At 42.8% G+C, this 14634-nt stretch overlaps 1 protein-coding gene across 3 annotated transcripts in view; it reads right to left on the bottom strand.

The window, feature by feature from the left end:
- LOC135522657 (NEDD4-like E3 ubiquitin-protein ligase WWP1) overlaps positions 1 to 14634 on the bottom strand; it is a 53255-nt gene that overhangs the window by 23674 nt on the left and 14947 nt on the right. For all 3 annotated transcript variants that reach the window (XM_064949128.1, XM_064949130.1, XM_064949129.1), the window contains exons 3-4: positions 10983 to 11212; positions 221 to 345 (exon numbers count right to left, since the gene is read on the bottom strand). In XM_064949128.1, coding sequence (XP_064805200.1) covers positions 221 to 345; positions 10983 to 11191 — 334 coding nt within the window. In that variant the 5' untranslated portion in view covers positions 11192 to 11212. The remainder of the gene's footprint in view (positions 1 to 220; positions 346 to 10982; positions 11213 to 14634) is intronic.

Here is a 14634-nt window from a genome sequence, read left to right as displayed (position 1 = left end):
CTACTTGAAAATAACAGCATTCTTTCTAAACCATTTACTGTGGAATACTGTGCCCAACAGCAGAAAGGCATACTGCAGTTCATCCTGAAGAGTAAGAACAAATTCTTTCATGGGGAAATAATATCAGAGCTGATATCCTGTTGCCTATTGACATTGTTCTTGTCAAGGTTAGAACATAAAAAGGGGGAATAAGAGATGAGGCGGGTTGCCAACTACGTACATTTCCTGTCGTGCTGCTCCAAGGCCTGGAGGAGGTCCAGAGTGGCTTTCCCCAGCAGAGCATCAGCCTTCAGGGTGTGGTGACTCCACACCTTAAAGTCCACCTGCGTGTGTGGCCTGACATTTCTGCAACACAGCACAGAGGTCACACATCAACTATACCGCATGCACACACACAGAAGGTGACCTGGACACCCGTTAGACTACTCAAGTGTTCATTGCTTATAAAGCAGTAATGTGCGTCAAAGACAATTTTCACCTTGGGAGCAAACATGTTTTTCTTATAATATCTTACACCAACTAACTGGTGGTTTCTTTATCCAATTCTTCTGCTATAGAAATAAACTACTAGCACTATTACAGCGCATTCAGTGCCGATATGCTTTTCAGGATGCACAGCGTGCATTACAAACAGTCACAACATCACCATGACTCAATGCAATGACTGTAGGGCCTGTTACCCCACTAATTCAACTTTAAGTGGCTCCACTGAAGGCAATGGGCAGACAGACAAAAACCAGGTTTCCATCCAACCATTTCATGCAGATTAATTACCCGACGTGAAAAAGAAAAGTCACAACTAGGCTTAAGGAAACAGGGAATGCCGGAACAATTTTATAAAATGTGGACAATTTAATCATTTGACAGGGTGGGATTTTTTTGTGCCTGTAAAATGAGTTTCATTATTTTTATGTGCACTACGTTAACACACACACACACACACACACTTTATTCCCAATAAATCAGTTTGATAGAAACATGTCTGGTGTGGAAAATGTGCATAGTGTTATCCAGATTTTTGAATATTCGCTTGAAAACGTGTCATCAACTGGATGAAAACCTAGCTACAGACAGCCAGCCAGCCAGCCAGACAGGATCTTCTTGTGACTTCTTGCAAGGTGTCACAACCTGGGGTGATACGCAGCATTTGATAATAATTGTAATTAATATTTTTCAGCAATCCTTAGAAGGGCTCCCTCAATCTGAACATGTCTCCCGTCGTCTGGGCACAGCCACTGACCGCGCTCTAATCCAAATCAGAGCTATACACAGGACACGCTTTAACAGGGAGAGGTCTCAGCGGTCTGTCTGTGGCATACACAACATCTGAAGGGAAGGGAGACTCAGGAGTCCGCCTTGTCGTTACCCTGTTAAGACTTCAAAGAGTTGTGTTTAGTCATTGATTTCAAATCGCACCTCCATGATATACTAGGACTATCGCATTGGCCATTTCCCTTGACAATTACAATTTCTTGAGCCTTTTGCCAACACTTGTTTTTGGTCACACTCCCTCTCCCAGACCTCTTTTCCTCCTCTGCAGATCAGACTGGTTAGTATTCCTCACACGGGCACGGGTCCCCTCCCCCTCAGAGAGCGACCAAGGGCTGCCTCTGACTGCAGAATAAAGAACTACCCTGGTCTATAGAAAACAGGCAACCAAGAAGAGAGAGAGTGCAAGAATGAGAGATGAGCGTTAAGAAAACAGAGACGACCAGAAAGCGTGCAGAGGCAGATGGAAGTAAACAACAAAAAAGACAAGGTAGTAAACACATCCAGATTGTGCCCCAAATGGCATCCCCTGGCCTAGTCGTTTAGGTCAAAAGTAGTGCACTATATAGACAATAGTGCGCCATTTGGGACACATTTCCAGTAAATCCTTCTAGAAGCTGTTTGATAAATGGAAAAGCTGACAGCTAACCAAGTGTGTTTAACGCCAATGCAAATGGTGGCCCTCTCCCTGCATTCAGAAAATACAGTGCAATATACCAGCAGTGTTTTGCACTAGTGTCGGCTGTCTACAGACTCACTTTCAGCCAGGTACTTTTTCCACTTAAAGTACCCATTGATAGAACTGGTGATGAAGAGAAACACTCCTGGTTTAACAGTCTGCCCCGCCTCTTGCTACAGGGGTGTGTGTGTTGTGTGCGCTGGGGTTGGTTGCATCGGAATTTCTTCACATGGAGTGTGGCAGCGACGAGTCAAAATCCACTTAGCCTATTGTTTTATGGCACATTAATTTATTCATTTTCCTGTGCACGGTCCGACATTAACATCTGGTCAGTCACTGGCACGACAGGGCAAATAACTTTCCAGCACTTTTTTTTCATTCTTGTTCAACATTTACCTGCTCTGTCGCAGACTACCATTGAGCAATAGGATTGGCCGTTCATTCAAGCACCACCACGTTCTGTCCCACGAGTCACAACTTCGAGCGGTATATCAGTTGATAATTTCACACATCACGTGAGCTGTCCTTCGCAAAAATAAGCACCCAGCAATCTACTCGCTTGGCTTAATTATTTTAGGGAAAGGGATTTGCAAAACCAAACCTTCAATAGTGAACATAGGAGCAATATGTACATTTTGACGAGCCATGACGAGACGTAAAAGGAATTAGAATGTTGAAAGAACGCCTGGATACAGCCGTTAGCTGTGGTATATTGGCCATATACCACACCCCCAACATGCCTTATTGCTATTATAAAACTGGTTGCTAACGTAATAAAACAGTAAAAGGTTTGTCATACCCGTGGTATACAGTCCGACATACCCCAGGTTTCAGCCAATGAGCATTCAGAGCTCAAACCCGGTTTATAAAATTGAAAATAAATCTCTTTCCTGCATAAAAATCTTACCAAATGTTATTGGTCACATACCCATATTTAGCATATGTTATTGTGGGTGTAGCAAAATGCTTGCATTCCTAGCTCCAACAGCGCAGTAGTATCTTACAATTCACAACAATACACACATACCTAAAAGTAAAAGAACGGAATTAAGAAAAAAAATTAGATTGCTCAATGTCGGAGTGGCATTGACTAAAATACAGTAGAATACAGGATATACATACAGTGGGGCAAAAAAGTATTTAGTCAGCCACCAATTGTGCAAGTTCTCCCACGTAAAAAGATGAGGTCTGTAATTTTTCATCATAGGTACACTTCAACTATGACAGACAAAATGAGAGAAAAAAAAAATCCAGAAAAATCACATTGTAGGATTTTTAATGAATTTATTTGCATATTATGGTGGAAAATAAGTATTTGGCCAATAACAAAAGTTTCTCAATACTTTGTTATATACCCTTTGTTGACAATGACAGAGGTCAAACATTTCCTGTAAGTCTTCACAAGGTTGTCACCACACTGTTGCTGGTATTTTGGCCCATTCCTCCATGCAGATCTCCTCTAGAGCAGTGATGTTTTGGGGCTGTTGCTGGGCAACACGGACTTTCAACTCCCTCCAACGATTTTCTATGGGGTTGAGATCTGGAGACTGGCTAGGCCACTCCAGGACCTTGAAATGCTTCTTACGAAGCCACTCCTTCGTTGCCCGGGCGGTGTGTTTAGGATCATTTTCATGCTGACAGACCCAGCCACGTTTCATCTTCAATGCCCTTGCTGATGGGAGGTTTTCCCTCAAAATCTCACGATACATGGCCCCATTCATTCTTTCCTTTACACGGATCCGTCTTCCTGGTCCCTTTGCAGAAAAACAGCCCCAAAGCATGATCTTTCCACCCCCATGCTTCACAGTAGGTATGGTGTTCTTTAGATGCAACTCAGCATTCTTTGTCCTCCAAACACAACGAGTTGAGGTTTTACCAAAAAGTTATATTTTGGTTTCATCTGACCATATGACATTCTCCCAATCTTCTTCTGGATCATCCAAATGCTCTCTAGCAAACTTCAGACAGGCCTGGACATGTACTGGCTTTAGCAGGGGGACACGTCTGGCACTGCAGGATTTGAGTCCCTGGTGGCGTAGTGTGTTACTGATGGTAGGCTTTGTTACTTTGGTCCCAGCTCTCTGCAGGTCATACACTAGGTCCCCCTGTGTGGTTCTGGGATTTCTGCTCACCGTTCTTGTGATCATTTTGACCCCACGGGGTGAGATCTTGGTTGGAGCCCCAGATCGAGGGAGATTATCAGTGGTATTGTATGTCTTCCATTTCCTAATAATTGCTCCCACAGTTGATTTCTTCAAACCAAGCTGCTTACCTATTGCAGATTCAGTCTTCCCAGCCTGGTGCAGGTCTACAATTTTGTTTCTGGTGTCCTTTGACAGCTCTTTGGTCTTGGCCATAGTAGAGTTCGGAGTGTGAATGTTTTAGGTTGTGGACAAGTGTCTTTTATACTGATAACAAGTTCAAACAGGTGCCACTAAAATACAGGTAGCAAGTGGAGGACAGAGGAGCCTCTTAAAGAAGATGTTACATGTCTGTGAGAGCCAGAAACCTTGCTTGTTTGAAGGTGACCAAATACTTATTTTCCACCATAATCTGCAAATAAATTCATTAAAAATCCTACAATGTGATTTTCTGGATCCCCCCCCCCCCCATTTTGTCTGTCATAGTTGAAGTGTATCTGTGATGAAAATTACAGGCCTCATCTTTTTACGTGGGAGAACTTGCACAATTGGTGGCTGACTAAATACCTTTTTGCCCCACTGTATGAGATGACTAAAGCAGTATGTAAACATTATTAAAGTGACTCGTGTTCCATTAAAGTGGCTAATGAATCCAAGTCTATGTATATGGGGCAGCAGTCTATAAGGTGCAAGGTTGAGTAACCGGGTGGAAGCCGGCTATTTAAAATTCTGATGACCTTGAGATAGAAGCTTTTTGTCCCAGCATTGATGCACCTGTACTGACCTCGCTTTCTGGATGATAGCAGGGTGAACAGGCCGTGGCTCGGGTGGTTGAGGTCCTTGATCGTGATCTTATTTGTGGCCTTCCTTTGACATCAGGTGCTGTAGGTGTAATGGAGGGCGTCTTGAGAGCCCTGCGGTTGCAGGCGGTGCAGTTGCCGTAAGAGGCGGTGATACATCCTGACAGGATGCGCTCAATTGTGCATCTGTAAAACTAAGGGTTTTAGGGGCCAAGACAAATTTCTTCATCCACCTGAGGTTGAAGAGGCGCTGTTGCTCCTTCACCACACTGTCTGTTTGGGTGGACCATTTCAGATCGTTAGTGATGTGTACGCCGAGGAACTTGAAGATTTTCACCTTCTCCACTGCGGTTCTGTTGATGTGTACAGGGGTGTGCTCCCTCTGCTGTTTCCTGACATTGAGTGAGAGGTTATTTTCCTCTCCCAGGGCTCTCACCTCCTCCCTGTAGGCCATCTCATCATGGTTGGTAATCAGGCCTACTACTGTTGTGTAGTCTGCAAACTTGATAAACTACAGATCAATCCAACAGGAGAATGTGAGTGATGAAAGTTGGGCAGAGGATCTCAATCTCTGCAGAATAAATACTTGGACCAGCTTTTTTATTTTTATTAAGTTGAATAAAAATGTACGCTATTTTCTGGCAATTGTGCCGTTACCATGAGCCAGATATTAAGACGACAAAACATTATAAAATGGCCCATTTGTGAGATTATAGAAATTACAAGTCAGAGCAAAACAGTATGAGTACTCCCTCTTATAGACGAGGTGACTTTAAAACCAATATGTTTGCCTGTATTTACCCCAACAAATGAAATGCTAATTAGCTGCTAATGTGGCTATCATAAAGAAATACAAATGCAATCATCTGGATGAGACTACCGAATCAAGGCAAAGGTAAGAATCTTTGGATCGGCCTCCCGAGTGACGCAGTGGTCTAAGGCACTGCACCGCTAGTTGTGCCACTAGAGATCCTGGTTCCGAGTCCAGGATCTGTCGCAGCCGGGAGACCTAAGGGGCGGAGCACAATTGGCCCAGCGTCGTCCGGGTTAGGGGAGGGTTTGGCCGGCAGGGATTTTCTTGTCCCATCGCGCTCTAGCGACTCCTGTGATGGGCCAGGCGTAATGCAAGCTGACACGGTCACCAGGTGTACAGTGTTTCCTCTGACACATTGGTGGCTGGCTTCTGGGTTAAGCGGACATTGTGTCAAGAAGCAGTGCGGCGTGGTTGTGTTGTGGAGGACGCATGGTTCTCGACCGTTGCCTCTCGAGTCCGTACGGGAGTTGCAGCGATGGGACAAAATGGGGAGAAAAAGGGGTAAAAAGAAAAACATCTCTGGATTAACTATCAAATGTTAGCTAAATGTAGTAATTAATAAATTGGCAACATTTGTTTACATGTTAGCAAAGGTGCCAGCTAGAGATGTGCAGGAGCTTGCAGGAAATTGTAGTCTTGCGTGATGTCTACTTTCACAACAATTAGCATTTTCAAATAAAGAGACAAAAATATTGGTAAAAGTCAACTTGTCCGAGAGATTTACATAGTTATCAAAACATCCCGCCAGGGTAACACTACACAAAACAACCCTTATTTTAAGTGTTTTTAAAAATGAATGTAACCATTTCCGTGTTTGACCGCTAGGTTATGACATCTCCACTGTGGGGCTCTATTGTCGTAGGCTACAGCAGGGTTTCCTAAACTCAGTTCTCAGTCCCCAAGGGGTTTACGTTTTGGTTGTCTTAACACTACAAAGCGGATTTCAAATTAAGACAAAAAACGTGCACACCTGGGGGTCCTGATGACAGAGCTTGGGAAATGCTGGAATGACTGCAATTCAACTTTGCCATGGTTTTCTTAGCTAGACGCAGGTAGCCTATAGCCCTACATATAATTTCAGATTGCCTACATGTTGCGTAGGCTAAACGATTTTGCATTGCTTGCTTAGTTCAAATTGACAAACTAATTAATTCAACATGAATAGTGAGGCGATTTCTAAGAAAGAAGTGATTGTGTTGCCCAATAGCCTGCAGGAGAAGGCTACAGAGGATGGGGTTGTAATTTCAAATCACTGAATCAAATAATATGAACTGAATATGTTTGTCAGTGTTTCTTCTGTAGCCTATTCTGACTTAACATCAATCTAATTAAACATGTCCATTAATATGCATAATATAGTTATAGGCTATTTATTAAATCTGTTTACTAGCTCCAGTTAGGCTGCACAAGTGGCACAAATCGAATTGCGAGGACTTTAACATACTTATCAAATGGTAGACTACAATGGCATATCATTTAATAGGATACTTGGATGGCCAACAGATGCAAATGTATTATTGGCCACGTTTAATGGAATTTTCCACTGAGGAATCCCCCCTCCCCCCAATAAAATGTTCCCTATAATAGGAGCACGCAAAGGAGTTCTGAGCATGTGTAAAACACTTTGCTCATGGAAAGCTGTGTCAAGCGAAGTAGACATTAAAAGGACATTTGAACCACCTCCAAGCGAATTTTTCTAATGTGCTCTCGTGCACCCCTAGTAGTTCTCCAGTACAATGTCACCGTTATTTCTTGATGCGCATCGGTTCTAGCGTGTTATGTTTTATGGAAAATAGGTTGGAAAGTAACAGGTAAGTCTCCATAAATGACAAACAACTGGTAAGTCCTGTCTGCGCTGTCTCCTCTCACATGACTCAGCAGCAGCACTCTCAAACACTCCTGCACTCACTACCTGATCGTGAAATATATTGTAAGAGAAATGCCATGGCATTCACCGTGCAACTTAGAAGTAGCCCAAAAACCTGCAACCAATACATTTTCACCCACAACTTTGTTTTCATAAAGTAGCCTAATTTCACGGGAAAATCAAGGACATGGCAACCCTGCCTAGCATTCCTCTTGGCTAGCCGACTATAGCCATGTCAATATCTCTTTTTGGAACGTCTGTCTTAAAGGGGAAGCGTCCTATTCTCAAATCACATACCAATTTAGAAACAAAAATGAATGCAATTATATACAACAAAGAACAGAGTAATGACTTGAAATGTTAAAGTATACATACACTACATGACCAAAAGTATGTAGACACCTGCACGTCGAACATCTCAATCCAAAATCATGGGCATTAATATGGAGTTGGTCCCCCATTTGCTGCTTTAACAGACTCCACTCTCCTGGAAAGGCTTTCCACTAGATGTTGGAACATTGTGCCTGAATGGAAGCAAGTCCCCCCAGCAATTGCATTAGTGAGGCTGGGCACCCGTCAAGTTCTTCCACACCAATCTCAACAAACCATTTCTGGATGGACCTCGCTTTGTGTTGTATAGGGGAATTGTCATGCTGAAACAGGAAAGGGCCTCCCCCAAACTGTTACCACAAAGTTGGAAGCACAGAATTGTCTAGAATGTCATAGTATGATGTAGGGTTACAATTTCCCTTCACTGGAATTAAGGGGCCTAGCTCAAACCAGCCCCAGACTATTACTCCTCCTCCACCAAACTTTACAGTTGACACTATGTAGTCGGGCAGGTAGTGTTCTCCTGGCATCCGCCAAACCCATATTCGGCCGTCGGACTGCAAGCTGGTGAAGTGTGATTCATCACTCTAGAGAAGTCCAAAGGCGGCGAGCTTAACCCGCTCTGGCCGACGCTTGGCATTATGCATGGTGATCTTAGCTTGTGCTGTTATTGTGAAGTGGAAACGTCTAGGCGCAACAAATGGCTCAGCCGCAAAGTGGTAGGTCACACAAGCTCACAGAACGGCACCGCCGAGTGCTGAAGCACTTAAAAATAATCTGCCCTCGGTTGCAACACTCATTCCCAAGTGTCAAACTGCCTCTGGAAGAAATGTCAGCAAAATAACTGAAGCTCCCGTCGAACAGTTCTTGTGCTGATGTTTCAACCAAAGGCAGTTTGAAACTTAGTAATGAGAGTTGCAGATTATTTTTACGCACTACTCGCTTCAGCACTCGGTGGTGCTGCTTTGTGAGCATGTGTGGCCATTTTTGCTCCTAGTCATTTCCACTTCACAATAACAGCACTTTCAGTTGACCGGGGTAGCTCTAGCAGAGGAGAAATTTGACAAACTGATTTGTTGGAAAGGTAGGATATTAAGACTGCCCCATGTTGAAAGTTACTGAGCTCAGTAAGGACATTCTACTGCCAATGTTTGTACATGGAGACTGCATGGCTGTGTGCTCAATTATATACACATCTGTCAGCAACGGGTGTGACTGAAATAGCCAAATTTGAAGGGGTGTCTACACACACACACACACACACACACACACACTTTTTAAATAAATACAAATGTACCTACTACAGGGGTACTAAAATTCTATATAAAATAGCTAAATGATCCATGGTACGACAATCTTAAAACAATTCCATATGTTAGCAGAGCGAAAGCATACAAACCTATAGGCCCTGCATGACCTCAATGCATTTAAGAACTACACCATGCCAGGGCCAGCAAAAATTCTGTTCGGACCAGTAGATTTTTGGCCAAATGGCTCGACCGGGCCAGAGAGAAAAGTCAACGTTGGACCATGGTGTGTTTCATAGGCAGCCACAGAGTGGTGGCACATAGCAAGATGTACTAGTTTAAATATTTAAAAAGGTGTCAAAATGACTGAATAAAGTCCCTCATAAATCCTTACCATTCATAAATCATACAACGTAGTTATATCTCCATGGTATCAATTCAGGACAAGTAAACTAAATATCCCGTTTGTATTTTCGATATGAAGTCCATAAGGACTTGCAAGACATTAAAGTGAGTGACTCGTCACTAGCCGATCGAATTGCATCGTTAAGAGAGCTTTTCATTTGGCTCCATAATTTACATACTGGTAGGCTTTTTGCCAATTACCTGCTGTTAAATTAAGTCAGGAGACTATTACAGGATGCTTTAAAGGCCCTTTGCATTCAAAATTATTTTTGTCCTGTTTCATATCTTACAACAGCTGATGAAACCAACACTGAAAATGTATCAGTGTTATTTCCTGACAGTTGGTTGAAAATACAATCTAGCATTAGAATGTACTAGAGGCCTGCATAATAGAGCTCGTTTAAGAACCAGTGGACTATGACTTGAAGGCCACAGCTGAGCTTCAGACAGGTAGCTAGCTACTCCTATAACATGTAGCATACACAAAAACAAACCAAACAAACAGAGCCCTGGCGCTTGTCCGAGATAATTACCCCATCATGGCAATTAGTGGCCTGGTTAATGAGTTTCTGAGGGCAAGTTTGAAATGGCATCCTTTTGCATTAATCGTGCACTACTTTTGAGCAGGCCCATAGGGCTCTGGTCAAAACTAGTGCACTATTCATACGGGATAAGGTATCATTTGGAACACAGCCTGACATTTGGCTTTGACTCATTAAAGCCAGAGAACCATAAAAGCTGCTAGGTTACAGGCAGCTCTGCTGGAGTTGCAACTGAACAGATACAGAAGGGTCTTTTCAGCAGAGTTCAAACCTCCGCACCAACAAGGGAAATAAAACAATAAAGCCAACAGGCTCTTTTTGGGAACAGAGTGTTCAGAGGAAAGAAACAGTATGTCTGCTTTGGTTTTTCAATCATCGTCATTTCCTTGTGCTGTAGGCCATCTGCCCAGATTGGATGACTAAGTATTTGAGATATTCAGACTGCTCAGACTTCTAGTAGTTAGTCAGCTCTCCCACAAGCCCACTAAGTGTTCCAATGAATCCACACTGTTCCCATCTCAGAACCACCCCCATATAAGTAAGACCTTTGCGAAAATTAATCTTTTGTGTTTAACCACAAATGCTCAGACATCATGTGTAGCCTGGATCCTGCTAAATATAAAAAGTCTAGATTCCGTCTCCCTCTCGTCTTCCTATTCCAGTACAGAACCGGTTAGATTGAAGAAGCACTACAGAAAACGATTCATACTGAATTAACACACCATTGGTCTAACTCTAAAAAGAGTGGGACTTGATTCAGAAAGGAATACAACGTTGCTAAAGCATACCAAAACAGACCACAGTAAGGGATTAAGGTGGTGAGCAAATTAAAATGGGCTACTCACGACACACATTAAGAACACACACACAGAAGGTAGGGTTCCTTACAGAGTGAGCCGCTCATCCCACTTGGGGTTGGAGGAGCTGTGTGACTTTGCCGTGCGGCGCGATTCCCCTTCCGCTGTCACCTCCACATAGATGGACGTTCCAAACAAGCTCTTCTTCCGCTTGAGTTTGGCACAGGCAACGACGGCATGTAGCTGCGACGTAGGTCCGTGGTTATAGCTACACTCCGTTCTGGAAGAGGCCGTGGCCATGTCATACACCACAGTGGAAGCCTGAAGACACACAAAACAAAGGTGGTCAAAACGAGGACAACCTTAACTTCTTTGGGGTAGGGGGCTGTATTTTCACGTCCGGATGAAAAGCGTGCACAGAGTATACCTGCCTGCTACTCAGGCCCAGATGCTAGGATATGCATATTATTAGTAGATTTGGATAGAAAACACTGAAGTTTCTAAAACTGTTTGAATGTCTGTGTATAAACACAACTCATAGGGCAGGCAAAAACCTGAGAAAAAAAATCCAAACAGGAAGTGGGAAATCTGAGGTTTGTAGGTTATTAACTCTTCGCCTATCCAATATACAGTGTCTGTGGGGTCATATTGCACTTCCTAAGGCTTCCACTAGTGGTCAACAGTCTTTAGAACCTTGTTTGATGCTTCTACTGTGAAGTGGGGGTGAATGTGAATGGAATGAGTCAGAGGTCTGCCAGAGGCCATGTGCTCAGTCAGGCGCGCGCTCGTGAGAGTTAGCTCCGCTCCCTTTCATTTCTAAAGACAAAGGAATTCTCCGGTTGAAACATTATTGAAAATTTGATAAAAACATCCTAAAGATTGATTATGTACACATAATTTAACATGTTTCTACGAACTGCAATATAACTGACTTTGTCTGGACCTAGTGCCTGCGCATTTGGATTACTGTACTAAATGCAAACGAAAAGGAGGTTTTTGGACATTAAATTATTGACTTTATCGAGCAAAACTAACATTTGTTTAACATGAAGTCCTATGAGTTGGTGATTAATTTTTCCTCTCTTTGGCTGGAAAAATGTATGTTTTTTTGTGACTAGGTACTGACCTAACATAAATCGCAAGGTATGCTGTGCGAAACAGGAACACTGTGGTGGGATTAACAACAAGTGTATCTTTAAAATGGTGTATAATACATGTACGGTTGAGGAATTTTAATTATGAGATTTCTGTTGTTTGAATTTGGCGCCCTGCACTTTCACTGGACGTTGGGCAGGTGGGACGTTAAACTCTAGGGTACGTGGGACACTAAGAGGTCACCAGCAATCTGAAACACTGATGGGGTCTGAATACTTTCCGAAGACACCGACTTCATCCCCTTTGTTACATTACAGGCTTATTCTAAAATTGATTAAATAAAACATCAATATACACACACACACACACACACACACACACAATACCCCATAATGACAATGAGAAAATAGGTTAAGACATTTCTGCTAAATTGACCATAACAGAAATACCTCACTTACATAAGTATCCAGACCCTTTACTATGAGGCTCGAAATTGAGCTCAGGTGCATCCTGTTTCAATTGATCATCCTTAAGATGTTTCTACAACTTGATTGGAGTCCACTTGTGGTAAACTCAATTGATTGGACATGATTTGGAAAGGCATACACCTCTAGATACGGTGCCACTGTTGGCAGTGCATGCCAGAGCAAAAACCAAGCCATGAGGTCGAAGGAATTGTCCGTAGAGCTCCGAGGCAGGACTGTGTCGAGGCACAGATCTGGGGAAGGGTACCAAAAAAATATATATATTTTTTTTTTAATCAGCCGCATTGAAGGTCCGAGGATACAGCGGCCTCCATTCTTAAATGGAAGAAGTTTGGAACCACCAAGGCTCGTCCTAGAGCTGGCCACCCGGTCAAACAACGCAATCAGGGGAATAGGGCCTTGTTCAGGGAGGTGACCAAGAACCCGATGGTCACTGACAGAGTTCCAGAGATCCTCTGTGAACGTGAGAGAACCTTCCAGAAGGACAACCATCTCTGCATCATTCCACCAATCTGGCATTTACAGTAGTGGCCAGACGGAAGCCACTTCTCAGTAAAAAGGCACATGACAGCCCACTGAGACTTTACCAAAACAAGATTCTCTGGTCTGACGAAACCACAATTTAACTCTTTGGTCTGAATGCCAAGTCTGGAGGAAACCTGGCACCATCCCTACGGGTCACTGCATGGTGGTGGCAGTATCATGCTGTGGGGATGTTTCTCAGCAGCAGGGACTGGGAGACTACTCAAGATCGAGGAACAGAGAAAAGAGATCCTTGATGAAAACCTGCTCAGGACCTCTGACTGGGGCGAAGGTTCAGCTTCCAAAAGGACAACGACCCTAAGCACACAGCCAAGGCAACGCAGGACTGGCTTCGGGACAAGTCTCTTAATGTCCTTGAGTGGCCCAGCCAGAGCCCGGACTCAAACATCTCTGGAGAGGCCTGAAAACAGCTGTGCAGTGACACTCCCCATCCAACCTGACAGAGCCAAGCTTGTAGCATCATACCCAAGAAGACTTGAGGCTGTAATCTCTGCCAAAGGCACGTCAAAGTACTGAGTAAAGGGTCTGAATACTTAAATGTAATAGTGTTTAATATTTAATAAATTTGCAAACATAAAAAATGTTTTGCCTTGTCATTATGGGTATTGTGTGTATATGAAAAACAATTTAATCACTCATCAATTTTAGAATAAAGCTAACATAAAATGTGGAAAATTCAAGGGGTCTGAAGACTTTCCGAATGCACGAATATGGGCTTCCAATTACAATACAATGAACTGTATTCGGACATTAAACTCCTTATCCATTAATGACTTGCCCCTTACAATAACTTTTGACTTTCATACTGAGTATCACGATACCAAGAATGACACCACAGCAACAAAAAAAAATGAAGGTATATTAGCCAAATCTTTGGGCAATATAATCCCAAGGGGAACATTGACTGCGCTGATATACAGAGTTGATCCGTGAGACATTTGACAGAAATGGCAAACGGCGGAACAAAAGTCACTGGCTTACCACACACAAAAAATACCCAACAATGTCAAAGTGGAATTATGATCTCTAAATTTGTACAAATTTATACAAAATTAAAAGTTGAAACGTCTTCAGTCAATAAGTATTCAACCATTTTGTTATGCAAGGCTAAATAAGTTGAGGAGTAAAATTCTGCTTAAGTCACATAAGTTGCAATAATAGTGTTTAACATGATTTTTGATTAACTACCTCATCTCTGTACCCCACACACAATTATCTGTAAGGTCCCTCAGTCGAGCAGTGAATTTCAAACAGATTCAACCACAAAGACCAGAGAGGTTTTCCAATGCCTCGCAACGAAGTGCACCTACTGGTAAATGGGTGAGAGAAAAAAAAAAACTGAGCATGGTGAAGTCACTAATTACACTTTGGATGGTGGGTGGCATAATCTGTCAGATTCTCTAATAATGATATGGGAATAATAATTCATTTTTATTTTGTAAAGTGGTTTCTTGCATCAAACACTGTCACCTTGTCTACTGGACAAGTGGATAAAAACAGGTTACTGTCAAGCCCTGCATGTTTGTTTTTTTAAATCCCACAGAATGTATTGTAGGCTGAATGATAGAACAGCTATTTTAACATGTTAAAATGTTACGGGATTCATTTTCTTCGTTGTTT

The sequence above is a fragment of the Oncorhynchus masou genome, chromosome 30, assembly GCF_036934945.1.
Source record: "Oncorhynchus masou masou isolate Uvic2021 chromosome 30, UVic_Omas_1.1, whole genome shotgun sequence".
NCBI classification, from domain to species: domain Eukaryota; kingdom Metazoa; phylum Chordata; class Actinopteri; order Salmoniformes; family Salmonidae; genus Oncorhynchus; species Oncorhynchus masou.
This window is presented reverse-complemented; position numbering and strand designations above follow the sequence as displayed.